The following is a 23,698-nucleotide window of genomic DNA, read 5'->3' as shown; positions in this document are numbered from 1 at the left end:
CTATACTTTAATAAGCTCTCATTTATTTATATCGATGATTTACAAACTCCCAGTTTAGCACCAATAATTGTAATTTGTCTAATGCTATAGTATAAAAAGTATTGTTTAATTGATATTTTACTATTACAATAACATTAAATTTTAATAAAGAATATTATTAAATTATTTTAATTTTTGGAAAGTATATCCTGATGTTCAATATTTTCCTTGTGTGTATAGTCTGTAAAAAAATAACTAAGTTGATTTCTAGTGAGTTGGAATCTACAGGGGTAGTTTATTTGATCTATGAAGAGTGAAGATGGAGTAATGATTTTACACGGAACAATTATCTTTGTGTTGTGAATTCATTAGGGAAATAGATGTTCTGGCCATGTTTACTTGTTGATAGGGGTGTAAACGAGCAGCTCAGATTTCGGCTCGATAAGAGTTCGGTTCGTGTTCGTTCGTATTCTAAACGAAGGAGTTCGAGCTTGATTTTATATTCTTCAATCTATACTTTTTTTTATGAATCGTTAATCTATATTTATGTTCGGCTTGTTTACGTTCATGAACAACTCGATTAATAATTCGTGAACAAGCTCGTGAATGAGTGAATAAGAGTTCGTGAACAAGTTTGTGAATGAGTTCGTATATAGTTCGCGAACAACCTCATTTAGAAATTTGATTAGGTGTTTGCGAATTGACTCACATTTAAATTAATTTATATAAATATTTTATGTAATTCAAAAATTACATAGATTTATCAAAACTACGTAGTTTTAACAAAATATATCAAAACTATGTAGTTTTAATATAAGAAAATTTATAACCCTAATCGTGAACAAGTTTGTGAATGAACTTGTGTAGTATTTGTCGAACTTGTTTACGAGTTGGTTCGTTTAAAAGTGAACGAAAAAACACGAGCTGAATATGAACACTATAATTTATAAAATCTAAATGAACCGAACACAAACATCCCATTTAAAGTTCGAACGAACATGAACCGAACATGAACACCTGTGAGCGGAGCGGGGTTCGGGGGCCGCTCACCCAAGGCTTATGCCTGACTTCTCGATCTGAAAATGGTTTGAAAAATAGATTCGACATCTAGTTCAACTAGGAAATGCCTTTTAACCGACTAGAAAACCTTACTCGCCTCCGGTAAGATTATCGTGCATCAGACCAAAGAATAGGGTCCGTGGACCTCCCCGATACTCTTGTGCTTGGCTTATCTGTTACCGGCTTTATTTACTGGACATATTCGTTTTATTCTTAATGCCAACAGTATATGCAGTTCACAGGATATGAAAGCTGAAAATAAACGGGGATGAAAGCAGTAAACATGTTTGACGCGCATATGACTCGATCTAGATTAGCATTTGAGGCAAGTAGCAGGTACTTCTAAGCACACATCTAACATTAGAGGTTTCTAACAAGTAGCAAAAGTGTGGTTGGTCTAGATATTTTACATGCACAAACCCTAAACCGGATGTATAAGTGAGATTGATTGATTTTATTAGGTGATCTTGAAAAACATATACAACCGTTACTATATTTCCGTGATAGTCTTACGATGTCTAAGTGATGCGCTGAAATTGCATTAATGGGCTAATTGTAGGTGATTAGTCCTTTAACCGGTTATTATTTGATTTGGAATGCTTTTGGAAATTAAGCGATAAACAGTGCTAGCATGCTCGGTAGCAGTTTGATATACATATAAGGTTATGAATACTTTTTAACCTTGTTGACTCGAGTGCCTGACACTCGCGCGAGTTTTGACCATCGGTCTGGTCAGAATAGGCTCTCGGCCAGATCACGAGAGTTGTGCGTCTCGTCGATCCGGTTCTTCTAGTTTGATCCGGAGTCGATTCCGAGTTTGGGTTATCCCGAAATCGGCTGTGAAAGTTGCTGGTTTGCTAGGCCTCAGACTCGTGGGCCCGTTGTATACACTATGTTACATATTTGGACTTTTGAGTCCGTTTTACATCGGGTCTTGCCCATTACATTACATAATATTAATCTATACTAAATTATCTATGCCTGGGTTCAAACCGGGCCTGATTCGGAGTCCGGATGAGCCCGGAAACGCGTCTGGAAGCATGAATTTGAGTCTAGAAGATCTAGGAGTCTGATTCTGGGAAGCTGAGGATGAAGAACATGGCGCCAATTTAATGCCGGCACCGGCAGGTTATTGTGGCGGCACCGCCACTTTATTTCGACGGTGCAGTCTGTTTTTTACTTCGTTCTCACTCGTTTCAACTCCGTTTCTCATGTTAATGTAGTCAAAATCGCATAAAATTGAATAAGAAATTCAAATATGGCAGTTACAGAGTGTTTTAAGGTGATTTAAACAAAATAATTTATGGACAGCAACTTCGAAAATTATTTTTCCATGACAAATAAATTTAAAATCACATCTGAAAATGAGTTGGACACAAATTTCTACATGCATTTTCAATCTTTTTCTACTATGAACTCGTTTTCTCTCACTAAAAATCCCCCAAATTCAAAAATAAACCTGATATTATTTCTAAACACTTAATTAAAGTGTTTCATCATAGAAAATCAAACATGCATTGAAGATTTAGAGGATTTCATCAAGAATTGGTTCAAGTGTGCATTTTTCAGTAAACATATTTTTGTCTCAATTTTTTCGATGGAATTGCTTCATTTTTGGAGGAGATTACTTTCAATATATTTAGAATAAGATCTTTTTATTGTTTCAATTTGGAGTTAGTTTTGGCAGATTTTTTTGAGATTAGGGGCATCTTTGGAAAATTCTAGATTGTAGCTTGATCATGTTGAATTTGGCTTTGCATGTTTGACTTGTTGTGTTTGGCGGGAATTATAATATTGTGGTGATTGTCTTTTTCATGTTAAGTCTATTGTAATTTGAAATGAGATATGAAATTGTAAATTGCATGATGACATTGGGATAATAATGATCGTTTTTGAATTATGAGAATCCATGAAATTTTTGGAAATATAGTTTAATTTGTATTGGCAATTTCTTTGCATGTTGAAATCGTTTAGTTGATGAGAATTTTGAATTTTAATGAAAACCATTACTGTTAGATTTAGAATTAAGAGAGTTGTTAAGTGATTAATTATTGAGGCTGTGATGGTTTTTGGTGAATTTTGTGATAATTACGGAAATTGTTATAATAAATATTGAATTTTGGTTTGATTTGAATTGAAAGGGAATTGTGTGACAAGTCTTTGGAAACTTGTGATGGATTGTTATTGTATGTATGTGTGGTTGAGTTTCAGGTTAAATTATGCTCTATTATGGTTTTAAAAGCTTTACGGGTTTTAAACATTTTACTCGTAAATTATGGATATCGTATTTTTGTAAAATTGACGTATTTATGAAATATGATTTAAATGAGTAAACTTTTGAAAATTATTATGTTTTCTCAAATTCATGCACGGTGCTGAGGTGTCACGGCTCTATTGGTGTAATTCGCTGAGGTGAAGGTCATTTTAGACCAATAAATGAGTGCCAGCTCAACATCGTGCATGAATTTGAGAAAAAGTGGTAATTCGTGCATGAAAATGAGAAAATTTAAACTGCGTGATTAAAATGAAAAACGTATAAAGTTTGTGAACTTTTATAACATTAATCCTTTTATATATCGCCATGATTCATTGGACAGTTACTTATTGAACACCAATAGGATTATGCGGGCGCTGGTGTTGATATTGACTTAGGTATAGATAAAATTATAATATGGAGGTGGAGACATGAATTTCTTGGTTGAGCGGTTGCTCCCGAGCATATCTGGAGCTCGATGGAGCGGTTGCTCTCGTGTATTTGTGGTTTGCTCGGTTGAGCATTTGCTCTCGGTTGTTGTGGCTGGTCAAGCGATGCTCTCTGGACGCGACCTTTGGATATTGATCGTGATGGTCATTGATATTGATTAATATATATATTTTGTAAAATTGTGGATTTGGGTTCATATGTTTCCATAATGATAAAGCTAATATATTTAACATGTTTTCTTATAGTTTTGGCTTTTAACTTAAAGTTTAATTGTAATGATATGAATTCAGTTATTTTTCAAATATACGTGTTGCTTTCCCCACTTTTTCAGGTTTAGCCAATATGTGTAGAGTAGAGTGTTGCTTCTGAAATCTTCCTCCTGTAAGTTTAAATTAATTGTATATTTTTTGTATAATATGCTATTAATTAATTTTTCAAATTATATTTTTAATAATCATAATTTTTTATTTTTATAAAAAATCTATTACATTAATATTATTTTTATTATTTACCATCTAATTTATATTTAATAATAAAAATTATTCAATATTTTTATTATATAAAAGTTAGTGAAATTTACTATTATTATAATTATTAATTTGAAATAAATGTTTTTAGTACAATTATGTTAAATAAAATTATTATTAATGACACTTATAATTAATTTAAATGGATAACAAATTTGGCATATGCTTAACTTGATGCTAAATTTAGCATCCAGTTTAGCATATGCTAAATTTAGCATAAGATATAGCATAACAATGAAGCTATGCATTTCATTCTAAATGTTAGCATTTTGAGATTGCTTTAACATAGGAATGGAGAAGTTTTTAAGTGCATTTTGGTCTTTTTTCTGTGTATTTTTGGTGTTTAATTATTTTATTTTGTTTTTTTGTGTTTTTTGGTATTTTTTGAATATATGTTTAGTGTTTTTTGGTGTTTTTATGTATGTTTTAGTGTTTATATTTTGATATTTTTATAAATATTTTTTTTCAGTACCTTGGAAAATTTCGAATTATTGCTTAATATATTTACAAATATTTATTTTCCGGAAATTTAAAAAAAAATCCCTAGAATTTCTAATTGATTTTGGAAATATTTATTAAATTCATGAATTTTGAAAGAGATCATTGAATTGAATATGTTTTCTATATGATTATACTTGGATTTGTGAATAAATTGAGTAATTGTGTAAATTTGAATTATCGATCATAGCTATGTGTTGTAAATAGTCAATTTGAGGAAATGTATGTTTCAAACACTCCCTTCACGCTGCGCCAACAATTACAATATGTGCGGTGCTGAAAAGTGGCAAAAATGTAAATTTGGTCCATAAAATTGTCAAAAACATTTCTTTATGGCTATTTAGTTCTAATTTTCGCACAGAGTTTTATTCAAACCATGAAATTCAAGAAATACACCCGTAAACTTTATTTGGCTTTGGAATTAGTTCGATTTCTCAGAATGTTAGCTGCAATTCATTTCGATTTTTATAGGTTATTCGGGACAAGTACTATTCAATCCCTAAAATTTGTCGTTGTAGTCCTTTGATTTTCTTCAAAAAGATCAATTGCTTGTCATCTGAAGTATTTTCAAAAATTATCATTAAAAGTTGCAATTCCTTATTGCTTTGTACGACATTTGAAAAAGAGATATAACTTGTTATTAATTATAAATTTTTGACCGCAACTTTTATCTTTATTATTATTTAATTTCATATAAAATAATCATTGTACGTTTTTTCATTTTAATCACGTCCTTAAAAGTTTTTATATAAATTCACTACCTTTCATTTTATTTTTTTACAAAATATTAAAAGGTATTGGTAGTTGTCTGGTCGTACCCAAACAGTAAGATTCCAGAACTATATCATAAACAGATTTTCCTCTTCATATTTTTTTGTCGATTCCGGTTGTCGAGTCAGCAAAAGTATACCAGATTTTTACATCTAGATTTATAAAAAAAATAATAAGTGATGAATTTATATCACAATTTGTAAAGGACGCGATTGAAATGAAAAAATGTTGATTTTATATGGAAATAATCCTTATTATTATTATTATTATATTTTCAGCAACAATTTGAATTCGGTTAACACTTACTGAAAACGATGCTTTATAAATGTATGATTTTCAATTTTGTCGTTTGTTTACATAATATTTTTTTAGAACTTTTAGACGCTGTTAATTATTGATTCATTGTAAATATTATATAATAATATACTGAAAATCTTATTAAATTGTAATATGGATGCGACCATCGTCATAATAATATACTCTCTCTGACTCATTTAGGAAGTCTCTTTATTTTTTAAGAGTAATATCATAAAAATTCACCAACTTTATACGTTTTCTCAATTTAATCACGCCATTTGTCATAAAAATACATCAACTTTCATTTTTTTTTCCAAATTCATACATGGTGTTGACGTGACACTCATTCATTAGTTAAAAATGACTTTCACCTCAGCAAATTACACCAATGAATGCATGCCACTTCAGCACCGTGTATGGGTTTGAGAAAAAGTGAAAGTTGGTATATTTTTATGACAAATTTTAAAAGACGTGGTTAAATTGAAAAAAACATATAAAATTGGTGAATTTTTATGACATTAATCCTTTTTTTTATATCCCACTTAAAAAGTCTTATTGTACCTTTTTATCATAATTGTTTTTCTTTTATCTTATTTTATCTCAATGATCAAACATATTTTTAAGACATTTAATGATAAGCATAATTGTAAAGCACAATTAATAAAGGTAAAAGAACAAAAAAATTATATCTTCTTAATATATGTAAAATATAATAAACGGATTTTTAAAATAGAACGGAGGGAGCAATTTTAAACATGTTGAAAGTATTGGGGTTCTAGCTCTTCTATATATTCATTGGATGAATAAATATAGGGAATGAATAGAAAGAAAAATGGGGGAGATAGTGAAAGAAGTGAAGAAACAGTTGGGGCTTGCAGGTCCTCTGTTTATTATAGGATTATTACAGTTTAGTCTGCAACTCATTTCTGTAATGTTTGTTGGTCATCTGGGACAGCTGCCTCTTGCCGCTGCTTCTTTAGCAACTTCATTTGCATCACTCACCGGCTTCACTCTTTTGGTTAGCTTTCTTCTTTTCTTCAAAATTTTAATATTTTAATGTAATTGTTGATTTTAATTAGAGTTATTTACAAATCCAATTCCAACGTTGTACCTTTTTAGCGATTTAATCTCATTTTTTAAAACTTCGCATTACACATTCCGACCTTTCAATTTTTTGGCATTATGTAGCACATTTCCGTTTTGTGACGTTATTTTTTGTACAAAGCGGCGCTATTTTTTTTTATATATTTTATAGCTTATTTATGGTAAAAACAATTATAGACTACATAATGTAAAAGATGAAAGGTTGTAATATACGATCCAACATTTTAAAAAGCAAAATTAAATCACTATAAAAGTGAAATATTGAAATTTAATATGCAAATAATCTAATTAATTATTATGACTAAACAAAAGTTTCGTTGATGATTATTTCTAGGCTAAATATCATGTTTTTCTTCTTTTCTTATTTTGGTTTGCAAATTGCCGAAAGCACCAAATGTGCATATACGGGTTTTATACTTGTAGACTAAAACTAAATGTTTTAACGAAAGCAAGCAAACAAACGCACAAGGGTTTGAACTTCCTTGTTATCATCTTATGTTGGGTAACACTACTAAATAAATATAAAGAATATATATATATATATATATATATATATATATATATATATATATATATTTGTCCCTAATGTTTGAGTTACTCACCTACTTCTTCATAGTTCAGAAAGGTGCAAAAAGACCACTAATATTTTTAAATGGCTTCTTTAGGCCACTAAAGTTTTCTGGAAAATTGTTATGTATGCTCCTAATTGTGATCAATGTGAGGGTCTAAAAGAGCCCATTTAAAAACGTACATGGCTTGTTTACACCTTTTCTAACCATGAGGATATAGGCGATCCTTTATCCAAACTTTAGGGGCATATATTACCCTTATGCATATATATACATACATATATATATACAATCAACCCTCTAATAATTAATATATATGGTGGATTAAAAATTTATTAATTATTAGAATTATTAATTTATTGAATATTTTATAAGACGTAATATTGAAATTGGTTCCTTGAAATTTGATTAATTATTAGAATTATTAATTTATTGAGTATTAATTATTAGAGGGTCGACTGTACATATATATTATTGGCCAAACTATTTTTTACATTCAAATTTTTACGTTTTTTTATCAATTATGATCGAACTTTTTAATTTGAGTTAATTATATAGAATCACGACCTTTGCACCAAGTTTTGAAAATAACATGACCTTTAAAACATGTCAATTACAAACACCACCTTTCATCTCTTTTCAATAATAACAATGACAATTTTTAGTGACATTTTTGCTGACATGGCATGACACGTGGCAGATTCATCGGATGTTCAAGTCAGTAAAATTTCACCGAAAAATGTACTTATAATGAAATTAAAGAAAAAATAAAAGGCAGTGTATGTAATTGAGTCATGTTATTTTTGAATGGTGTAAAGGTCATGATTTTATATGTAATTAACCCTTTTAATTTTTATAATTATGTCAAATTTGAGGTTGTTTTTACAGTTATGTCCAAAACATTGAATTTTATTTTTGAATTCAAATTTTTGCATTTTTTATTAATTACGACCAAAATTTCATAATTTCTCTTTTAGGAGGTTAGATAATATCTTTTTTAAAAAAATTCGTAGTCGATGAAAGATGAAAAGATTTAAATTTTAAAAATAAAATTCAAACTTTTGGACACAATTACAAACAAACTTTTCAAATCGGATATAATTGTAAAAGTTAAAAGGTTTTATCGTAATTGATAAAAATACAATTGTTCGGATTTAAAAAATAGACGTGACTATATCATTCATATGTATGCGCAGCATGCATAAATGATAATATAATAATTTACAAAATTTAAAGATTAATAATTAATAAGTAATTAAAAAGAAATAGTTTTTCAAAAATTTAGGCACAAATATTTTCTAAAGTCCTTATTTATCGTACTTTTAAATATATTTAGATTACTTTATTATATTTAAAAATAATTTATACTCCAAAATTATTTTTTAAATTTGGCCGTCAATTCTCAAATAAGCCGTTCCAGATCAATTTAAAAATATCATTAGCGGCTAAAATTTATTTACTGAAATTATTCATAATTAATTACTCATTCAACAAATAAAATTAATTACTCATAATATTTAAGAAGAAGTTAATTTAAAGGTGCATGTACGCCCTTAAACAAAAAATGCACATGGGTCCTAAACTTTCATAAAAGGATATTTGTATCTCTAAATTTTAATTCGCTGCATCCCGACCCTTAAACTTATAAAATTGGTGCAAATCAGCCCTTCAGATTAGCTCCATTCATTTTTTTTAGAGCAAGGGTTTATTGGCACCGGTTTTATAAGTTAGTGTTTAAGGGCATAAACACTCTTTCATGAAAAGTCAAAGGGCTTATTTGCACCTTATGCCCATAAATAAAATTCAGAACATGCTCTTGTTTGATTGATACAGATGGGAATGGCTAGTGGATTGGACACCTTATGTGGGCAGGCAGTTTGAGCAAAGCAAAATGAGATGGTTGGAATACACACACAAAGAGCTATGTTTGTTCTTTCCCTTATTAGTGCACTCCTTGCCATTATTTGGGCAAACACAAAATCTATCTTAATTTTGTTGCACCAAGATCATCAAATTTCACATGAAGCAGGGGTATATGCATGCTTCATGATTCCAACCATTTTTGCTTATGCTCTTCTTCAATGCCTTATCATTTTCCTACAAACCCAAAGTAATGTGTTTCCAATGATGTTCAGTTCTGCCATTACAGCACTGTTACATGTTTTGTTGTGTTGGGTTTTGGTGTTCAAATCTGGCCTTGCAAGTAAAGGAGCTGCTTTGGCAAATTCCATTTCTTACTGGATTAATGTCTTGTTTTTGCTACTTTATATCAACTTTTCTTCCTCTTGCAAGACAACATGGACTGGATTCTCTAAGAATGCCTTGCATGATATTCCCACTTTTTTGAAATTTGCAATCCCTTCAGCTCTCATGCTATGGTAATTACAACTTCCTGTTTTCAAAATTTTACTAAGCCAATATGATATGAGAAAAAGCGTCTACCCGGCCCTCGAATCCTGTTTTCGGATCAAATAAATCACTTTTAACTTTTCTAGTCAACTAAATCTCAAAACTTAGATCAAATAAGTCACTTTTAAGTTTTTAGAGTCAAATAATTGATTAAAAGGGTTAAAAGTGATTTATTTGACTCCGAGACTCAAGTTTTTAAAATCTAATTGACTAAAAAATTAAAAGTAACTTATTTGATCCAGAGATGCATGTTCGAGGGCCAGGTCGACTCTTTGCTCAATATGAAATTGTTTTATTTGCCATGATCTTGTCAGCTTGAAGGTGTGGACATTTGAGATAGTGGTGCTTCTATCTGGTTTGCTTCCTGACCCAAAGCTGCAAACTTCAGTGCTATCATATGGTTGGTATACATGTGTATAGAGTTGGAGAAAATGTTCAACTAAAAAGTGTAGATATATAGTGAAATTTTGTTGTCTTGTCTCCTTACATACAGCCTGAACACCTTTGCATTGGTGTGGATGATTCCTTTCGGACTGAGCGGTGCAGTGAGGTGAGGCAATGAAGTGAAGTTGACGACTCTCTCGGGTTGCATGCATTCTTGACTAGTTTTGTGTTCACTTTGCAGCACAAGGGTTGCAAATGAACTGGGAGCTAGAAGACCAGAAGCTGCAAGTTTAGCAGCAAAAGTGGTGGTGTGCATGGCTCTTATTCAAGGCATTTTGATAGGACTACTTATGATAGCAATGCGCAACATTTGGGGGCATGTTTATAGCAATGAACAAGAAGTAATCAAATATGTAGCAGCCATGATGCCACTCCTTGCTATCTCCAGCTTTTTTGATGCAATTCAGAGTGTTCTTTCAGGTTCTTTCTAACTATCTCTATTTCGTTCAGGATAAAATCCTTAAGCTTAGTAAGAGTTATTTTATTCATCTCAACCGCCATATACGATGTAATGATGGTCAGGGGTTGCTAGAGGATGCGGGTGGCAGAAGATCGGAGCATATGTGAATCTGGGTTCCTTTTATATAGCGGGGATTCCTTGTTCTATAATACTAGCTTTTGTTATACATATGAAGTCTCAGGTAACATAAATCATCATAAAATAATAAAACTCAATTAGCCTATCACTAGCTATCCATAATGTTCTCAACAGGGGCTTTGGTTGGGGATCATATTTGCACTTCTTGTACAAGGCTTAATCCTCTTTGGCATCACAATACGCACAGATTGGACGAAACAAGTAATTATACTTCTTACACTGCGTCGCTTATCTTTCATCTTATTTTCAACTCTAACGCTTGTAAGCTTGTTCCACTCAGGCAAATGAAGCTGCAAAAAGAATGCAGCTTTCTGAAACATCAACCGATGCAATGCCACAAGCCTGATCCCCGTATACAATTCACTTCATCGGGATTGAATATCGTGTTCACCAACTACAAGTCATCTTTTGCTACTAATCAAATGTGAGCTTCAATGTAAGTTTTACCATTAGATGTAAACTCTTAAGACTAAATATGGGAAAACAGAACCTGGTACAGAGGAAGCAACATAACTACTGAAACAAAATCAAGCGGACATCTTTTAGCATTTTCGCACTCAAATACCACCTTTTGGCAAGCTTTTACTTATTCCCTACTATCAATGTGCTCATAACGACAAGTTGTGTCATGTGTTGAGCACGATTGTTTTTTAAAAAATATTTTTCATGATTACGCGCCCTAAGCTGTACTTCACTTACTCAAGCATAAATATTGTGATTGAGTAGAAAAATACTTCCACTGATTCTGAACCAGTAACAATATTCTCTTAAAACTAACACCCATGAATTCTATATGCATTTTGGACAAATAATCTGTGATACAACTTCAAACAAGTGATAGTTAATTATCTTCTTTGTGCTAGATAAGTGATTAAAACTCAAAAAGATGCTCTTGCTCGCCAATTTAAAAAAATGGGATATTCTGCCGCATAATTACAACAAATCAATGCTAATTGTTTACCTCACAAATGTTTCCCTGGAAACATTACATCCTCAGACTGTCAAATTCAGCAATAGTTAATGGTTTTGACGATTTCTATTCCGGGTGCTGGAAGTCAAGATCTAGCTTCCTCTTTAAATGGGATCTGTCAGCACTGCATAGCATAAAAATACAAGATTATATAATAAGAGAAGAAAAAGAAACAACTAATGGCACCAGCAAGATATCAATCCTTGTTTAATAGGTAAATAATGTGGGAAACATAATTTCAAAGGAATATGGAATGTCGAAAACCTGTATGTCCCACACTAACCCTAAAGTTCAACAAAACTAGTCATATTTGCAGCACCAGGAGATAACAATATTAAGCACAGAAGAAGATCATGTTGAATAGAATTCTGCAGTGTCCCAAACAACTGAAAACCCACTATCCAACTATGACGCTACTACTATCACATTATATAATGAAAAACTTTTACCTATTATGTAGGGCTTTGACACTTTGAAGACATGAACATATTACACCATTTTTGTATCTCCAGGCCAGGATTCTCTTCGATAATTTTTAAGTAATATTATTTAACTCTCCTTTGAGTTATCCTAATTCTGTACTCCCTCTGTTCCCTTTTGTTTGTCCATTTTTAACAAAACAGTCACTAATATTTCATGTAAATGACTAAATAACCTGTTTTAACCATAACTGAATAAGGGGCTCAAACATCAGAACGTAATAATTCTATAGGAGTTCTAGCTTGCTTATTGACTCTTAGACTGGAACTAAGGCGGCCCTCTCTTTCCTACCCCACCCAAAATAAATGGTGTAGCAGAACATTCAGATATTTGTGTGACTATATAGATTGTAGCATTGAGCAACACAAGTACAATTAGGTAATTTGAGGAAGATAACTACTTCCAGTTCACAAGTCTACATCATAAAGAATTATTCTGAAGGGAAAAGAAGCCCACAAGTCATTATCATGAAGTTGTTAAAAGTATTTTCCTTAAATATGGGAAACTAAATTTTGTAAAGGTGTATCAGGGAGAAATGCTCATCCTTAAAACTTTTATGCATTTAATGTTTACTCCATGATGCTGATATTCAATGGACTTCTCACATGTTCCTCAAGTCGCTGAACTTGCTTTCTTTCACTGTCACTAAATGATATTCTTTTAGTTGGTCTTATATGCACAACAACGAGGAATGATGAAGTATCTATAAGTTTCCTGTTCAGCCCACACCTAGTTCAAGCCTTGTAGCATAGGTATAATATAATAGATTGTGTAACTTGAGATTCTGTTCAATATATACGCTTTATCAACCCCAAGCCACCAATATTGTCCAAATTAGTCAAATGATCTTCCAGTTCGATTCACCAATAAAACAATTCCTATGGAGTTTAGAGAAACTTACAAGAGTTTGAAGAAATTATGGATATGGAAGAACTGCACTAATAATATAATTTTACCTGTTAATTGTTGGCCTGCTCATAGGTTTTGATCCAAATACAGAAAAATCTATGGACATCGGCACCTGCTCACTCCTGCCTGTATGACCAGCTGCCTGCCTGAAGTCACCCCGTTCATCAGTCTTATCAACTTGGTATGCATTTCCCTCAAATCCCTCACGATCAGGCATCACCCTTCTTGACTTCCTTGGAGGTGATAACACAGTAGGTCCTTCCAGTGGATTAAAATCTGATGCCCTAGGATTAACAGATTCCCGCTTTGGAGCAGGTCTAGGAAGTTTTGCTGGCTCTGTAGGCAGAGGTGCGGAAGAGAAGTACCTGGGAGAACAAAGATCAGAGCAAGAAACCAATGACAATGTAGATTTCTCATTCACAATGTTGTTCTTAGTACCTGTGTTCTAATGCCTGTTCCGCCGTAATTCTAACTTTTGGATCATAAGTAAACATCTTTGCTAATAGATCTAAAGCATCATCACTAGCCATTGAGAACAACTTACGCCAAGGTTGTGCAGGAACAAATTGGTATTCCACATAATCAGGGAGGTATACCAAATCAGGCCATTGAGAAGCTGTTGGAGTGCCAAATGCTTGAAAAATCTTTCCTAACTGGTCAATGTCACTGCCCCCCTGTAACAATTTAAATCAAAATAAAAAAATAATAGACATGACCCCTGACATAACATTATCACATGAACAATGATAGATCAAGAAACCTTTAGGGTTATTGTCATAAAAATCTCCACCTTTCGCGTTTTTTTTCTTCCGATTTAATTTAAGTACATTTTACCAAACGTGGCACCCCACATTCCAACCTTTCCAAAAGATTTATCCTATAACCCAATACCGTTTTAGGTGTTTTTTTTGCAAAAAACAATGTCATTTTGACCGTTTTGAATGACTAAAACGACATCAGATAAGGCATTTGGCTGTAAAATGCCAAAAATAAAAAGTTTGGCTTTTTTATGCCAAAAAAATGAAAGGTTGGGATGTGGGGTGCCACGTTTGATAAATGTGCTTAACTCGGAAAAAAAAAACGCAAAAGGTGGGGATTTTTTTATGACAATAACCCAAACTTTTAACTGCAAAATCTTGGGCGGAACAACTCAAAACTAATATATAGTTGGACAAATAAAATGATCAACGAAAAAGAGGTTATACTGCAGTCACATATCAATCAAAAAATCTACCAAAACCCTTTTGGTTGCAAAACGATTTTGATTAGTACATATAAATCTGCGATATATGTACTAGATGCTCACTTTTTTTGAGTTTGTATATCAATAGAACTCCTCTAGCTTACAATACCTAAGGTCCTTCCAAAGAAAAAGTGTGTTTAGCTCACTTGTTTTCGACAGAATATTAAACATCAGGTTTACGGATCGCATTGCCTGAGAGATAATGGATCTTTGGCCTTCCCATATGTTATTGATTGAGATAATACAATGTCCTTTTTAATTTTATCGAAGGAGCTAACTTGGATATGATAATCAAATTGTCCAATAGCCACAATGACCAAGAAGAAGAAGATGAATACCATTCAAATAGGTAGTAATAGACAAGTCAAATTTCTTTTACAGTAGTTTTTTTTATATGTAATTTTCTTTAAAAAAATCAAACTATTTTACCCTTCTGAATCTGAAACCCAAAATCGTATGGAATGGAAAAAGAGGGTTGATAGAGCTACTTACAATTTTACAAATTACAACTAGATTAGAACTAAGGCTTAGTTTAGTTAGGTTGACTTGTATGTTTTCTTTAAAACCCTAATGTCTCAAATGACATTCGTTTTGAACTGTGATGCATTGTCAATTGTCACTTAAATTTTAAATACTCCAACCCTTGTTTAGCACTTCTTTACATAACTTCATGCTGGAGTTTAGTTTGATGTCACTATGCAGTATAGTTATTCAAAACCCTGAACTACATGATCCATATCCAAACTGATTAAAAATAATCTCCTACCACATAACTTATCTCCTACCTCAAGATATAAACTAGTTGCACTATAAGAAGGTCAACCTATCATTTCGAGAGAAAAAAAGGTCAGCCTAAAAACATAGACTAGTCAGGTACATGCAATTCTAGAGTTGTAAATCTTTAAAACAAGGATCAAAACCTTAAAGATGTCTAAAACATTAACAGTCTCAAGATTTAACTTAGAGGATTAACTAAAAAAATTACAGATGTAAAGAAGTAACATCACAAAACATCACCTAATTCCTTCAACAAAACTTATGAACACCTCTATTAATTGCTTGGCCGGTGTAACTAACCAGCATGCCTATCTCTCTTTAAAACAAAGCAATGGTTTAGGCTGACCAACAATATGACATTGAATACACAGATAAGATGCCTTATAAAATTGTAATTCTTTCAAAATTACACCTACATTATATCTCCCCAAACATCATCTATACTTTACTAGGAACACAAGCGACCTCCATGTTTTCCCCTTCCTAACCTTAAATAAATGACACTTTCAATAGGAAAATTAGTGCCCCATCCCAGGCTTGAACTCATGCTTCATCATGCTGCATCAAACAATCAAGACTTTAAGAAATTATCACTAAAATTTACACCAAATGACAATCACCATAAAAAAAGACAGCAACCAATCAGATGTAGGCGCTCAATCACCTTCAACCCTCAAGGAACACCATCTGAACGTTTTCTCAGAAAGCTTAGCTGATCAAGCATTCCTACCCAAAATAGAAGACTCCTCTAAACCTTCTTTCAAGTCCAACACAGTTTTTCTCAATATAAATTTTGAAATACAAAGACTAAATAATTAGTAGTTTTAATGCATTATCACATCATATTCTTAGAAAATTGACTGTTATTACTCTTTGATTCAAACTCACAACACTCCTCCTCCTCCATTAATGACATCCTTCTTTGACCCTCCTTTTTTCGGAACAACCTTCTTCGACCCTCCTGAAATAAGTACTATTTAGCATTCAACTATCTTTTCTTTTAAATAACCACTTTGCAAGTTCTATTTTTGTGTTCTCAAATCCTTAAAGGCCAGCATTTTTTCTTCTAGTTTCACGCTATCCTAACAACTTAAGACTTCAGTACTCATTCATAGGGACCTATTCTTTCAAACCATAACAAATGTTCAGAAAGGAGTCGTAATAAACCAAATTGTCTCAAATATAAACAGTCTAGGATCCAACAAACCTCTTTAGAAACTAATTCCAATACGTCAATGACCAGAATCCATGTTATTCGAGATTATACATGACCCTCCCACTAAATAGGAAACAGATGATTATATCTATTCTATCAGAATCTCGAAAGAAAACCAACAAAATGCATTTTAAGAAACAGCATAATAGCATAAGAAAGTCTAGTGAACAACATGATAACAGTAAAAACTGACAGCTCGCTACATATTTTTTCTGCAAGTAAACAAAACAAAATTGTTGAAAATACCAGTAAACAAAAATTCTGCTCACCTGTAAAAATGGTCGGCGGAGTAGAAGTTCAGCAAAAATACAAGCTGCAGCCCAAACATCAACCCCAGCACCATATTGCTTAGTGCCAAACAAAAGCTCAGGTGCTCTATACCATCGAGCAAAGACCTGCTCATTAGTTTTCCAAGCCCTTGAATTTTAAGTTATTTTAGCAATGACAAGTAAAATCAAAAAATTGTGGAAGCGAAAAGAAGATCAAGAAATAAATAAACCGCTATTAAAGAATTTGCAAAGTGATGCACATTTCAGAAAAGGAAAGTAAAGACTAAAGAACTAAAATAAAATGATGAAAATAGAAAATACATGAGAAGAAGAGTTGAACAATACTCCTAGGTGAATATTTAATCCTGATTCAAGCAAACATCATCTTCTACCCAATATTGCAACATTATTGAGACAGTCAGCAGCATTCTATTTGCACAGCATTCAGTGCAAGTATGCATATGAAAGAGCATATAAATAGAACATGTTATGCATATGAAAGAGCATATAAATAGAACATGTTCATGGGTAAAATCGTTTTAAATTTTTAATTCAAATCGTAGCTCTTACACATAATAGCAGTTTCACAGGGAGAGGCACACCTGATGGGTGAACTTGCGATCTGGGCTTCCAAATATACGTGCTAAACCAAAATCTGCGAGTTTAAGCTGTCCATTAGGAGCTATCAACAAATTGTTTGGCTTCATGTCCCTGTGAAACACATTAGATAACTAACTGAGACAACATAAGAAGTCCTAATTTCAAAAACTAACTCTTCAGTAACTCCACTACCTATGCAAAACCCATTTTTTGTGGCAAAAAGCTAGTCCTTTCAATGTCATTTGAAAGTAAGCTTTGATATCAGCTGGCGAAAGGAATATGTTTCGATCACGAATGACAGCTTCAAGATCAGTCTCCATGAACTCAAACACAAGATGCAAGTTCCCCTTGTGAGGAAATGCATCAATTAACTCGATTATAAATGGGTATTTAAGCTCTTTAAGCAGTTTAATCTCTCTAAGTGCTGTAAAATCGACCCCTTCCTTTTGCTTTCCTAGCCTAATTTTCTTAATTGCAACTGTTTGTCCAGTCTGCAAAGAGCAAACATTGATCTGTCAGATAAACAAATAACAAAGTAACTTCCATTTAAAATTTAACTTCCGCAGAGCCCACGAAACTAACATCGTACTTCAAGCTTACATTCCACAAAAAAGTTACGGACTGAACTTAGATAAGAGCAAAAATATTAAAAGAAAAACATATGCAGGAACAGGAAGCTGAAATATACGAACTTATACGAACCTGAAACATAAAAAAATCGACTAATATTACTAAATTTCAATTTTGTACAATCTCTGATAACAATTTAATTCGTACCCAGAAACAAAATGAAAATTATACAAATCTTATCAATTAAACTCCAAATAAACTTAAAATAGGGGTATAAATGTAAGGAAAACAAATAGTTACCTGAGTATCAATGGCTTTGTAGACAACACCATAAGTACCTTCACCCAGTATCTCCCTCTTTAGATACCTATCCGCCACTTTCTTTTCCCCGTTATTTTCTGACATTTCTTATTCCCTTATTGTGCGCTAATTTTTTCTTATTTTCCAGAATCTTATAAAGTTATACCGATAAGATCAGAGATTACGAATTTTACAGAGAAAGTATTACTCAATGAAATTGAAGCATTAAGAACATGAAAAATCAGCTAATTTCAGTGACAAAATTAGGGTTTCTTTACATGTATCAATTGCTATAGAAATAAAGATAATAGTTTATTAACATTTTGGTTGAGAAGTAATTAGAATATACGTAATTATAACCATGGATTAAGAAGGAAAATGGGAATGGAGCAGGTCCTATTTACTAGCTTCCTCTTCTCGCCGATTAAAAGTGGAAGCCAGTAGCTAAACCCACATGGCGGCTGTATTATGTACTATTTACTCTTTAATGCAAATAAAAATATTTTGTTTCAATTAAGTCCTCCAACTCCAATTTTCTACAAGTAGTATTAGAGTGGGACGATTGGGAACCCATTCGAGGAAAGGTCGAACAAGCGATCTAGGATCGTGTTACACTGAAACGCCGCTAACATACAGTCATGCATGTATTGTACGAACTATTGGTCCGGGACCAAACGCTCTTGGTTAAGTACAAAAATGATCAAACTGATGACGAGCATTTCGACTTCCACGAGTACTCTTAGAAAACACAATAATAATAATTATAGTAGGTGGAATACTCGTATTCAATTTTATTTGCTCGGTCAAAATTTATGGAAAATCGTTGGAGGGGGCGAAACAACACCTCCAATTAGTCAAGATGACCTTAAAAAGTGGAAGGTTCTGGCTGGTAAAACTATGTATGCTCTATCGATATCGATGGAGGACGACTATATCAAGGATGCCAAGACGTCAAAACAGGTACGGAACACTATTGTCGCAGTATACGCTCGAAAAAAATAATATCAAACTCCAATAGCTTGAAAACGAGTTACTAAAACGGGTCAAATTGGCTGATTTTAAAGATTTGAATATAACTGACAAAACCTTTAAATGTTTGATATTTTTTTGGTGATTAAACCTTTATTCTTTTATCATACTGCTGACTAAAAAAGCTGGGAAATACATATATTTAAATTTGTTCTAAAAGGTAAACAAAAATCAAATTAAGAAAATAAAAGTCGAAAAATTTAAATAACAAATTTCGAAAAGTTGAGAAGCAAATGGTACAATTGTTTCTTCATAAAATAACAGTTTAGTTTGGTGGAATATTAATATGGCATGCTAATTTTCATTAGTAATACCAAAATTCAGCCTTCTTGACTTTTGAAATGCTCTCCAAGACTACCACAGGTGAGATGTGCCCCATCACAGTTACTCTCTTTGCCTCTAGCTCTATGCTGAATGATGTTACTCCTACCATTGAAATAAATACAATTACTTTGCAGATTTATATTTCGAAATCAAATAAATTAATCTGATTTTTAAATTTATATTTCATAGTTAAATAAATTATATTAATTTTTTTAATTAATTAAATCTCTAAATTTATATTTCATAGTCAAATAGATCATCTTATTCAATTAGATTTTCGAATTTGTGTTTTAAATCAATTAAATCACACATTTAAAATATAGAGATTAGATGTTATTTTACCTAAATTAAGAGAATTTTAGATCTAATTGACTAGAAAAATTAAAAATAATTTATTTTAATTTTAAAATACAAGTTTGAAACTCTAATTTACTAAAAAAAGTTAAAAATAATTTATTTGACTATGAAACACGAATTCGAAACCTAAATTGACTCTTTGCTTATTACTTTACTCTCTATCAATCTCAAAAGTATGTATCCATAATGTAAAATTGTATTGATATATTTCATATAAATATAACATTAAAATATAAATGAGAAAATAATATCTATAATAAAAATCAATTGTAAATGTAATTTTATAAATATTTTTAAAATTGAGAAAAAAATATTTTCTTATGATATAACTTTTAAACATTTTAAGAAAAAGAATATGTAACTTGCATTAATTAAAATAACTGGTAACTATAAAATATCTGAGCATTGAGATAAATGAATGTTACCTGCCATTTTAGAGAGGTGTTTCTTAACTTTACCAGCACAACCGTGGCAATGAAGTGAAACTCGCATAACAACCACCTGCAAAATCTCAAAAACTCCACAAATTCAAGAAGCGTTTGGTTTAATTTTAAAGTGTATTTTATTTTATTTTTCAATAAATTTTATAAAAAAAATATTTATAAATGGATTTTTACGTGTTGAATTCAAAGATTAAACTTGGAATTTATTTCAAATGAAAACAAAATAAACTGAATATTAATATATAATATAATTTTATATTCGGTAATTATTTTAATTTGTCGAAATATCTTTTTGGTATTTTTATTATTTTTTCTAAAAAAAATTATATACTTTTAAAAAGAACTGTCAATTAAAATTTTAAACCATTCTTCAAATATTATTAAATTTATGGATTTTCTCATAGACTTGTATTTTTATTATTTTTCTCACTAAATTTTTTCACTCTAATTTTTATTTTTACTACATTTATTAATTAGGAGTTTTATTCCTTTTACTAAATAAATTTTAAACATTAGAATTTATTAATAATGAGTAATATAAAAATAATAAATAGTCCATTAAATAAATAATGTAGATGCTTTTATAAGTCAATAGTACAAAAATAAAAATATTTTAGTAGTCTTTGATAGATATATTAATTAAGAATTTAATTTTTAATACTAAACTGTTTTTCTATTTTTAATCTAATAAAAAAATATCAGAATTAACCTTATATTTAAATATCTAACTAACTTTATTCTTTTTAGTGAAATTAAATTTTACATACTCTTTTTTTAATATATGTGAAATAAAATATTTTGTTTTCATTTCTTTCCTTCCATATATATATATATATATATATATATATATATATATATAGTTGGTAAATAAATTGATAGTATAACCATTTATTTAATAATTATATTGAAGAAATTTAATATTTTTGCTTTTTAATTAAAAGTAAATGTTTTTAAAATATTTTTCAATATAACAATAATTTTTTTATTCAATGAATATTATCATATAATTTTTGGATATGTAAAATTTAAATTTGAATATAAATTTTAAAAAGTCATAAAATTATACATTTTATTTCAAATAGCACAATGACTTTTAAATGATGGGGCGTATGTTTGGATGACTGATTTGGTGAATATTTTTACTAAAATGAGCACATTAGTAAAGACAATTGGCCAACTTGAAATAGATTTCTAGCCAATTAAGAATTTTTCTAGCAAACTAAGAATTTTTTTATTAAACTAACTTATACATAACAAATTAGACAGATTTGTAGTAAATTGGCCAAATTGGTAAAGATTTACAACTTTTGAAAGACTTGAATAGATTTGTAAAAAGTTAAAAAGGTTTTGTTTTTTAATACCATTAGACCTACTTTTATTTTGTTATTTATCACAAAATTATTAGCCAAAAGCTAAATTAAGATTATGTACCACAACTCTAAAGAAATTACTAAATATGCATCGAATAAAAAAACATATCATTTTAATCCAACAATTTTACATTTGTTTATGAATTATATTCAATTATCAAATAAACTAAATGAAAAGTTTAAAATTTTAAATTATTGAATATCTTAAATAATTTTCTATAATAAATTAATCTACATTTAGAGAAGAAATCATAAAAATTCATAAATATTTGAGGTTAGCATAAAAAAAAATCACAAGATTGGATAAATTATTTTTAGATGTATGATTTTTAAATTATGAACTAATTCATCCTATTAATAAGCTAGGAGATTAATATGTTTATTTATCTTTGTCATTTGAATTTTTAAATCATTTTTTTGATATAATTGATTCTACAAATTATATAATAAAAGTAAGATGATATTGGAAATGTGCAGCATAAGATGAAATGCCAATTCTTTAGTGTTATTGAGAGTGAGGAGAATTCTTGCATATATACTCTGTGTATATACACCAAATATTCTATGTATCATCAACCACTTCAGTTTAGAATATAAAACAATTTAATTAAAAATATAGCCATTGAGTGAGAAATGAAACCTGAAAAAGATGATGAGATGAAGAAGGTGATTGGGGGTTAGTAGTGGGAGGTGGAAGAGACAATGGTGAGTCGACAAGTCTTGAATATTTGGATTTTGTTGGCACAATTACACTGCAAACTGCTGTTGAATGGCACATAAAACCACTCTTTATTTTCTTGCTTCTTTTCATGGACATGGATGTTGTTCATATAATGTTAACTAATAGTAAATAATGAGATAGGAGAAATAAAGAGAGATGAAAAAGGTCGGCATGCTATATTCATGACTTAGCTAATCAGGCTATTTAACTCCAAATTATGCTCACCAAATTGAATGAAAGAGAGCGTTAAGTGAGACTCGAGTCTAAACTTATAATTTTTCAGTAAATCCGTATTGACCAACTCAACCAAAGTGTTCATCGAATAATCATTCAATGCAACTGTTCTCATACGAGACGTTTAATGATAAAAGAATAAACAATAATTAAATATTCGTATATGGCAAACGCTCGTATTCATCAGCTAATTTCTAGACATGTTTATATATTTTGAATGCAAATATCCTGTCTGTGTCTAAGCTTAATGCTGAGAAACCGACTGTTTTGTCCTAATCTTCATTCTTCATTACATCACTGCACTGCCCATTCGGTAGTTTTTCAGTTTTGGATTTAATGCTCAACTAACTGATTTTTACAATTGATTCTCTCATATATCTACCCCATTTCTAAGATATTTGACATTATCTTTTATATTTTTTTTTTCATTTTTAACAGGTTTTATCACACACTTGTTCAGAAAATTTCCGGTTCCGCAACTAATCACACCTCTTATAAATCTATCATATTATCAACTTCCTCATTTCCTCTTCTTTAAACCACTAATTCATCAAATTTTCACATGGAAAATCATTGCAAGAATAAAGAAAATGGATTTGTAACTCAAAACAAGCTAACCACGCCTCATTCTATCTATTTGTTTTCATGAATTAGAAGAATCGTTTCCAAAATGGCTAAGCTCCAGCTCACTTCTACTATATTAAGCAAAATGTGCAGTTTAAATAAGCAAAGTTATAGCTGCGGTTGAGGAAAAATAAGCAAAATTTGCAGTTTTTATAAGCAAAGTTGAGGTTTTATTTGACAAAAAAGTTGAAATTGATATTTTTGATCTTCTGTGACAAGTTAATTTGGCAAATTGGTCCTTTATTCAAATCTGAAATGCTAACTGCATTCACATTTCGCTTCTATTAGAACTACCCAACCCAC

The 23,698-nt window shown here is 30.9% G+C and overlaps 3 protein-coding genes across 3 annotated transcripts; 1 reads left to right on the top strand and 2 right to left on the bottom strand.

The window, feature by feature from the left end:
• Positions 1-6,667: 6,667 nt before the first annotated feature.
• Positions 6,668-11,521, top strand: LOC126664610 (protein DETOXIFICATION 16-like). The gene is given in 8 exon segments (XM_050357092.2): positions 6,668-6,853; positions 9,342-9,886; positions 10,232-10,321; positions 10,411-10,467; positions 10,543-10,781; positions 10,884-11,002; positions 11,074-11,160; positions 11,240-11,521. Coding segments are annotated over 8 exon segments (1,389 nt in total). The 3' UTR covers positions 11,306-11,521.
• Positions 11,522-11,677: 156 nt separating this feature from the next.
• Positions 11,678-18,722, bottom strand: LOC126664609 (cyclin-dependent kinase D-3-like). The gene is made up of 7 exons (XM_050357091.2): positions 18,294-18,722; positions 17,616-17,914; positions 17,426-17,534; positions 16,824-16,949; positions 13,757-13,992; positions 13,366-13,683; positions 11,678-12,053 (listed from the first exon to the last, which is right to left on the bottom strand). The coding sequence occupies exons 1-7, from the start codon at positions 18,396-18,398 to the stop codon at positions 11,996-11,998; spliced, it is 1,251 nt and encodes a 416-aa protein (XP_050213048.1). The 5' UTR covers positions 18,399-18,722; the 3' UTR covers positions 11,678-11,995.
• Positions 18,723-19,498: 776 nt separating this feature from the next.
• LOC126665317 (protein SODIUM POTASSIUM ROOT DEFECTIVE 1-like) lies at positions 19,499-22,691 on the bottom strand. Its single transcript, XM_050358080.2, has 3 exons — positions 22,457-22,691; positions 20,429-20,504; positions 19,499-19,748 (listed from the first exon to the last, which is right to left on the bottom strand). The coding sequence occupies exons 1-3, from the start codon at positions 22,631-22,633 to the stop codon at positions 19,627-19,629; spliced, it is 375 nt and encodes a 124-aa protein (XP_050214037.1). The 5' UTR covers positions 22,634-22,691; the 3' UTR covers positions 19,499-19,626.
• Positions 22,692-23,698: the final 1,007 nt, after the last annotated feature.

The sequence above is a fragment of the Mercurialis annua genome, linkage group LG1-X (assembly GCF_937616625.2).
Source record: "Mercurialis annua linkage group LG1-X, ddMerAnnu1.2, whole genome shotgun sequence".
NCBI lineage: Eukaryota > Viridiplantae > Streptophyta > Magnoliopsida > Malpighiales > Euphorbiaceae > Mercurialis > Mercurialis annua.
This window is presented reverse-complemented; position numbering and strand designations above follow the sequence as displayed.